Source organism: Elephantulus edwardii, unplaced genomic scaffold, assembly GCF_000299155.1.
Source record: "Elephantulus edwardii isolate Elephantulus edwardi_28Jun2011 unplaced genomic scaffold, EleEdw1.0 scaffold00191, whole genome shotgun sequence".
Classification (NCBI taxonomy): domain Eukaryota; kingdom Metazoa; phylum Chordata; class Mammalia; order Macroscelidea; family Macroscelididae; genus Elephantulus; species Elephantulus edwardii.
Genome location: NW_006399941.1, coordinates 5,185,291 through 5,193,774, shown reverse-complemented (window position 1 = coordinate 5,193,774; position 8,484 = coordinate 5,185,291). Strand labels below are relative to the sequence as shown.

General features: G+C 43.9%; 1 protein-coding gene across 3 annotated transcripts in view; it reads left to right on the top strand.

The window, feature by feature from the left end:
- The window catches only part of SLC45A2 (solute carrier family 45, member 2), a 71,130-nt gene that overhangs the window by 36,747 nt on the left and 25,899 nt on the right, over nt 1-8,484 (top strand). For all 3 annotated transcript variants that reach the window (XM_006896797.1, XM_006896796.1, XM_006896798.1), the window contains exon 3: nt 1,181-1,506. In XM_006896797.1, coding sequence (XP_006896859.1) covers nt 1,181-1,506 — 326 coding nt within the window. The remainder of the gene's footprint in view (nt 1-1,180; nt 1,507-8,484) is intronic.

Here is an 8,484-nt window from a genome sequence, read left to right as displayed (position 1 = left end):
GATGAGATGGATCGATTCTGTGAGTGAAGTGGTGGGAATGAGTGCGTCGGAGAGGGTGAGGTTTGCACAGGATAGAGCACCATTTAGGGCTCTTATACATAGAGTCGCTATGAGTCACAAGTGACTCGACGACACCTAACAACAACAACAAAATAGAGAAGTCAAATAAACAACAAAAAATCCCATAGCGCTGTTCTACACTATTACATCTGTGGTTGCCATGTGTCAGAATTGACTAGATGATAGTAGAATCCACCTGCCCCCTCTTGCTTTGAGTTTTTCGGTTTGTTGTTGTCGTTTTGTGGGGGTTTGGTGTGTTTGTTTGTATGAGGTACTATTAAGTTGGAGAAGAGTACTGACTATCCCACGGACAGTCCAAAGGACCACAGATGTCTTTGTGGAGGTGCAGCCAGAGTGGCCCTTGCAGGCCAAGATTATAAAGCTTCATGTCACATACTTTGGGCATGTTCCTAGGTGAGGAGAAGGTGGAGGGATTGTGAAAAAGAGAAAGACCTTCAACCGAGTGGACTGATGCAGTGACTGCAGCAATGGGCTCGAGTGTGTCTGAGATAGTGAGGACGGCACAGGGTAGGCCAGGGTTTAGATCTGACTTTCAAGAGGTCAGTATGAGTCCTATTAGACACAAGGTCACTAAAAAACAACTATTAAGTTATTCTTTCACTGTCAGTCTTCAAGTGAGAATCAAACTCAGCCCCTCCAGAGGATTATCAAGGCTATTAATCTCACCAGAAAAGATTGTCCTTCAATGAATGAGTGGAAATCCAAAATCTCTGTAAATGTTCATTGAAATTAATAAAATAAAATATATTAAGAAAAATAAAAATATGTCCTTGTTTCTCCTGAAGAGCTGCTGTTGGATTCAAACCACCAGAGGGGCATACCTCAGGGTTGGAAAAACAACTCCCTATGGATCACATCATCAAAACCCCCTTACTCTTTCACCAGTCAACCCATTTTATAAGCGAGGAAATCCAAGGTCACAGCAAGCAAATGCCAGAGCAAGACTTGAGCACAAGCTGCCCAGCCCCAGGTCTCTTGGCCGCTCTCTGTGTTACCCTTACAATCAGGCTGCCTCCACTGACCCCCACGAGCTTTCCCACGGCAGGGGAGACCTGTGCACGATGGTAAGGTAATGACGCAGCTCTTCTTTGCTTTCCAGGCTTTGGAGGTGCCCTGGGCTACATGTTGGGTGCCATAGACTGGGCCCACCTGGAACTGGGGCGAGTGCTGGGCACGGAGTTCCAGGTGATGTTCTTCTTCTCCGCCCTGGTGCTCACTTTGAGCATCGTCATCCACCTGTGCAGCATCCCCGAAGCCCCCCTCAGAGACGCTGCACGGGACGTGCGCCCGGAGCAGACCAGCCAGGACCCGCTGCTGCCATCCCTCGGGGTGTCTGAGCACGGCTCTGTGGAGAAAGCCAAGAACTCTTACGGCAGCGCCAAGCTGGCATCAGAGGGAGGGGGGGAAAAGCCCTCCTCTGAAAGGGTAAATATGCAAATTATTTTGTCTTCACTTAGAACAAAAATGCTCTTGCTCTTCTTACCTTTTCTTTCTTTCCTTTTATTTTTTTGTTACTGATCTCTGTCTTTGTTTGTTGTTGTTTTCCCCCCCTCTGAGTTGTAATGAAGTCTAATTGAAATTTTAAGGAGCTCTGGTGGCCTAGTGTGTTACCAGCCCAAAGGCAGGAGGTTTGAACCCACCAGCTTTTATGAGGGAGAAAGATGGGCAGTTTCCTCCCATGTGATTTACAGCCTCTGAAAACCCACTGGAGGGTCAGCTATGACTTGATCCCGATTCAAAGGTATGTAACAACAACAGCAGCAATTGAATCCTCAGGATCTCCGTAGTTATTATCCCACAGCATCAAACCTTTTCTTTAAAATCAAGGACTTTTCTTTACCCTTGCATGTCCCATGGCTTTAGATTTATGCGTCAGGGACAGAAGTGATTTTGAAAGGGTAAGTTTAGACCACCAGAGAAACCTGAGCCCATCCTGAGGCCAACAGAAGTATCTTTGCCTCATGGATTATAATTGCAAATCTATTCCTCCCAGTCACCACAGTCCTGGTTTAGTGAAGGGTCTGGCCCTGTTGAATCTGTGTGTTATGATTTGATTAGCTGCTCCTACAAGGCCATTTCCAGTGAACTCATTAATTTAGTAATTTAAAGATAACTCAGCAAAATGCCAGAGAACAGAATCAGGCTAAAAGTGGCATGGTCAGAAGAGAATCTAGAACTGTGCTGACTGATACAGTAGCTGCTAGTGCCTTGAGACTATGAAAATGAAATTTTTATAAAGTTAAGGCCTCAGTTGCAACCGCCAAGTTTCAGATATCACTAGCACTGTTAGACCGTGAAATTACGGGATTGAGCAGATAGGGAAGATTTTCATTGACAGTTACACTGGGCAGTACTGATACGAAGTCTCCCTCCTCCTTCCAACTGAGCTCCAATGCCAATTCCTCAGGGATTTGGTACAAAGATGATGGCAAAGACATCATCTGATTCTGCCAGCTGGTAGACCAAGGTTTTTTCTTCAAGGACTGATTTCCACCCCAACCTCCTTTTAGATATTTGTATTGGTTTACACAAAAAATTGAAGGACATTGCTTCATTCATATACATTGTGTTTCACACATCCCTTCATCCACATTGTGTTTTATACAGTCATTCCCCAAAATTGTGTTTTATAAAATTCATAACTATTGTATGGAACACAGTGTGAATTTAGGATAGCGTGAAGCACAATGTATATGAACTTTGTACTCAAACCAATATAAAATAAAAACTTAAAAAAATAATCACCATTGACTTATACCCACACTTTATTAGTCTTTCCCGGTCCCAACTGAGTATTTTCTAATTCTTTCACCCCCTCCTCCTGCTCACCAAACTCTGCTGACCCCGTGATTCCCTTCCCTTCTCTTCAGCCCCCTTGACTTTTTCCCTTCCTCCTTTGGACTTTTGTACATATTTTACTAGTTATCCTCATATTTTGACAATCGTGTTCTTATGCAATATTTGTCCTCATCAGACTGAGTTAGTTCATTCAGCATAATGCTCTCTAGCCACTCCTTAGTGCTGCTCCGGAGTCATTTCCATCGTGTGACTTTCTCAATTCATTCATTTGCTGATGGACATTTGGGCTGTTTCCATTTTCTTGCTATTGTAAGTAACCCTGCTGTGAATGTTGCTTATAAATCTTCATTGGTGCCTCAGTTCTATTTTCCTTGGGGTATATTTCTAGCAGTGGAATAGCTGGGTCATATAGGATTTCTGTGTTAAGCTTTCTGAGGAAGCACCAAACTGCCTTCCAGAGTGGTTGTACCATTTTACAATCCCACCAACAGTGTATGAGAGTTTTTGTCCCTCCACATCCTCTCTACCATTTATTGCTTGCTATCTTTGGACATGTTGTGAGGAGAGACTGGTTCTTGGAGAAGGACATCATGCTTGGGAGGGTGGAGGGACAGCGCAAGAGGGGAAGGCCCTCTATGAGGTGGATTGATTCAGTGACTGGGATAATCGGGACGGGAGTGTCAGAGACAGTGCAGTTGGCACAGGACAGAGCAGAGTTTAGGGTTGTTGTACATAGTATGAGTCGCAAACGACTCAATGGCACATAACAACAACACAACAATCTGGATCAAGACTTCTAATTAATTAAGTGATTATTGAGCATCTGTTCTTGTCTGTTGTCAGGTCCTGTTGAGTCAGTTCTGACGCATGGTGACACTGTTTGCTGTTAAGAGAACAGAAGCCTGTCCTGTCTTCCACCATTCCCACCCTGCTGCTGTGCATCAGCCCACTGGTGCAAACATTGTTCTGATACTCAAAGTCTCTTTTTCATTGATCCCTTACTTGTTTTTGCTGTTGTAGTTATGCGCTGTCAAGTTACTCACGACTCATAGTGACCCTATGTACAGCAGCTCTGAAGCCTGCCATATCCGGAGCCAGTCTCACTGACTCAGACATGCCTACCCCCATTACCCCAGTTACTGTATCAGTCCATCTCATCTGGGGTCTTTCTCTCTTGCTCTGTCCCTCCACTATTCTGAGCATGATGTGCTTCTCCAAGGATTGCTTCCTTCTGGTCACATGCCCAAAGAATGTGAGATGGAGCTTCAAAATCCTAGCCTCCAAGGAGAAACTTAGTGTCACCCTTTCCAAGACAGACCTGTTTGTTCTCCTGGCAGTCCATGGTATGTACAATACCCTTCTCTAACACAACTTGTGTATCAGAATATAAACAACAAAAGCCAGTTTCTGACTGGTCATTCCTCCCTTGTTGTTGTTAGGTGCCATTAAGTCGACTATGACTCATAATGACCTTATTAACAACAATCTGAACCCTGTCCTATCCTGTGCCATCCTCACAATCTCTGACACACTAGAGTCCATGCAGTCATTGTGTCAATCCATCTGGTTGAGGGTCTTCCTCTTTTTCACCATCCCTCCACGTTCTTACGCATGAGGTCCCTCTCCCAGCAACATGCCTGAAGTATGTAAGATGAAAACTTCACTGTCTTTGGCTCCAAGAAGCACTCTGGTTGCACCTTTTCAAAACATATCTATTTGTTCTTTTAGAAGTCCATGGGATATTCAGAACTCTTCTCTAACACCACAATCCAAAGGTATCAATTCTTCTGTCATCCTTATTCATTGCCCAGATTTCAGATGTACAGCAAGTGATTGAAAAACAAAGGTCTGAATCAAGTGCACCTTAGCCCTTAAAGCAACCTCATTACTCTTCTGTAGTTTGGCAAGGTCCCTGCCTGCAAACTTTCCCAGTGCAGTATGTCTCCTGCTCTCCTGACTGCTTCTCTGCCTTACTTGTGGAGACCCTCTGAGGATCAGGGTGTAACTCTACCCATTGTGTTTCCTGTAGCTGTGATCTCGTGGAAGCAGACCACCAGGCCTTGCTTCTATGGCATCGCTGGGTGGATTCTAAACACCAATCTCTCAGCTTGTAGTTGCGTACTTGCCATTTGTGGAGTCAAACCTATGAACAACAGATCTGAATCCTGCCCTACCCTGGGCCATCCTTACCATCTCTAATACACTTGAGCCCATTTCTGCAGTCACTATGTCAATTCATCTCATTGGGGTCTTGTCTTTTGCTGCCTCTCCACTTTTCCAAGCAATTGTTGCTCCTAGCAACATGTCTACTAACGTATGAGAGATGAAGCTTTGCCATTCTTGCCTCCAGGGAGCACTCTGGTTGTACCATATATACATACATACATACATACATACATAAATACATACATGCATACATACATACCTGTTTGTTCTTTTGGCAGTCCATGGAACATTCAGTATTTATCTCTAACATAATAACTCAAGTGTATTGATTATTTTCCCATCATCCGTAGTCATTGTACAGCTCTCAGATGCATAGCAAATGATGAAAAAGGCCATTGCCTGAATCAGGCACACCTTAGTCTTCAAACTGACATCATTGCTCTTGAGTATTTTGAAGAGGTCTCTGACAATGGATTTGTTCACGGCAATATGTTTCTTTATCTCATGGTTGCTATTACCAAGGGTGTTGGTTGTGGATTCAAGGTAGAATAAATCATTGACAGTTTCAACCCTCTCTCCATCTATTATGCTGTTGCTTACTGGCCCAGTGGGAAAAAGCTTTGTTTTCTTGATGTTTAGTTGTAACCCATAAAGAAAGCTCTTGTCTTTGGTCATCTGTTCTCCTCACTATTAGCAAGTAAGGGTGTGTAATCTGCCTAATGTCAACATGGTAGAAGATAATACTATAAAAGAAACATATCAAATTAGGTGTCCCAGAAAGTTAACACCAAGGCTGAACTATATATGTAAGTGATGTACTTGGGAAGAAGGAGCCACATCTCCACACCATGAAGCAGGTCCAACTTTGGTGAAGGAGAAAGGGAGGCAGGTGAATTGGGCGGGATGTAAAATTGCAATGCAGTTTTTAGAATGTTTCATTCAGAGCAATGTGGTATCCTTGAGGTAAAGTAATGGATTAGAGAAGTGGTATATCTTGAGGGAGCTTGATGGCCTAGTGGTAAGGATTTGTGCTGCCAATTCTAAGGCAGATGGTTCAAATCTACCAACTGCTTAGCAGGAGAAAGAAAGTCTCTTCCCATTCCTTTTTTAGCCTCAGAAAACCCTCTGGAAGGCTGGCTGTGAGTGAGATCCAACTCAGCAGCACACAGCAACAAACCTTGAGGAAACACTGGTGCCCTAAGGTAGTGTCTCTGGAAGTTCAAATCCACCCGCAGTTCCTCAGGAGGAAGATGGACAATCTTCTCTGGTGAGATTCAGAACCTCAGAAACCCCATGGAGTGCCAGCTAGGAATCAGTTCTGACTTGACAGGAGAGAGAGAGAGAGAGAGAGAGAGAGATTTCTTATAGATGCAGGCATAGCTTAGTCCTCCAACCTTGCTTAGCCGTTGGTGGGAGCAGCGTGATGGAAAGTAGAGTGACTGGGTGGTCTGTACACAGGGGACACAAATAGGGCTCTCAGTCACCATGATCCCGGTATCAGGAAATGTTGAAGTCGCATATCCATAGCCACCACAAATGACCAGATTATATTACTGTTAGTTTTATGAGAGAGAGACACAGAGACAGAGAGGCAGAGACAGAGACACTAAGGACATTAAGCAAACAGAATAAGGCTTCATGGAAGAGGTGACTTTTGCGTTATGCCTTGAATGTGGAGAGGAACTGGATGGGGAGGGGAAGAGGACTCACACACAGAACAGTGTTTTCAAAGCTACAGGGGAGTGGGGTGGGGGAAGCAAGATAAAGCCCATGAAGAATGAATGGGGAGAAGCATTAGTGTTCAGTTGGTCACAGAGTTTGTGAAATTGGAAACAAAAGTAGGAAAGCAGATTTGACAGAGACCAGGGGGCTAGGGAAGGACCAGGCAGAATCTTATTCTGCAACTAACCACAAGTCTCCACTTTTCCCTAGACCAAGCTGCCTGGTATGGAAACCCTCTTTGTCCTCTACCAAATCAGAGTACCTTTTTTGGGATTTCTAGTTAGACTTACTCCCCCTTGTGGTGCAATTCTACAAAGAAACATGCATATCCTGAACTATTAGCAATGTGGAACCCTTGGTATTCCTGTTGTGTTTTTGTTATGTGATTGTGACGCTTCATCTATCTGACGTACTTTAGATGTGTTGCAAGATGGGACGAGTCCTTGGAGAGGGACATCATGCGTGGGAGGGTGGAGGGACAACACAGGAGAGGAAGACCCTCAATGAGATGGATTGATTCAGTGACTGAGGTAATTGGAAATAGGTGTCAGAGACAATAAGGTTGACACAGGACAGAGCAGGGTTTAGGGCTGTTGTTCATAGGGTTGCTATGAGTCGCAGGTGACTTGATGGCACATAACAACAACAACAACAACCATCTACTTACCTGTAACTCATAATGGCTATAAACAACAAATGTGGGTTTTGCCCTTTATTGCACCATCCACATCATTTCTCAAATTCCCAAGCCCATTGTTACAGTTAATCTATTTGCTGAACAGATCACTGAGGAGGCTGGACTTTATGAAAAATAGTGTGGCATCAGGACTGGAGGAAGTCATCAGCATCCTGCATTATGCAGATGACACAACTTTTCTCACCAAAACTGAGGAGGACTTGAAGCATTTGCTGTAGAGGATCAAGGACTGTAGCCTTCAAAATGGATTACATCTCAACATCAAGAAAACAAAGACCCTCACCACCAGGCCAATAGGCAACATCATGGTAGGTGGAGAAGAGACTGAGGTTGTTAATAATTTCACCTTGTTCTGATCCACAATCAAACTCTTGGTACCAGCAGTCAGGAAATCAAAAAACGAGTTGCATTGGATCTGCTGTCAAGGATCTCTTCAGAATGCTAAACAGGACTCAGTCTTAAGATTAAAATATGCCTGAGCAATCCAAGCCATGGTGTTCTCAATTGCTTGCTATGCATCTGAGAGCTGGACAATGGATGATTATGAAAGAAGAAGAATCAATGCTGTTGAGTTGTGGTGCTGGAAAAGAGTAATGGCCTGTCTCCAGAACAAACAGATCTGTCCTGAAGAGGGTGAAATCAAGTTGTTCCTTGGAGGCAAAGATTTTTAAGCTCCGTCTCACATATTTTGGACATGTTGCCAGAAAGTACCACTTCTTGGAGTAGAACATTATACTTAGAAGGGAAAAGGGTCAGCGCAGGAGAGGAAGACCCTGGATGAGATGGATTGACAGTAACTATGACAAAGGGGTCAGGTGGGTCAGAGCTGTTGAGGTTGCCTCAGGATAGGGCAAGAGCAACAGGATCTTTTGCGTTGTGGTCAACTTGATAGCACATAACAACAACAATAACAGCAACGACAACACATTTTTTTATTTTTTAAATTTCTTTTTCATTTCAATGAACATCTACAGAGATTTTGGAATTCCATTCATTCATTGTTGCACACTTCTCCCCGC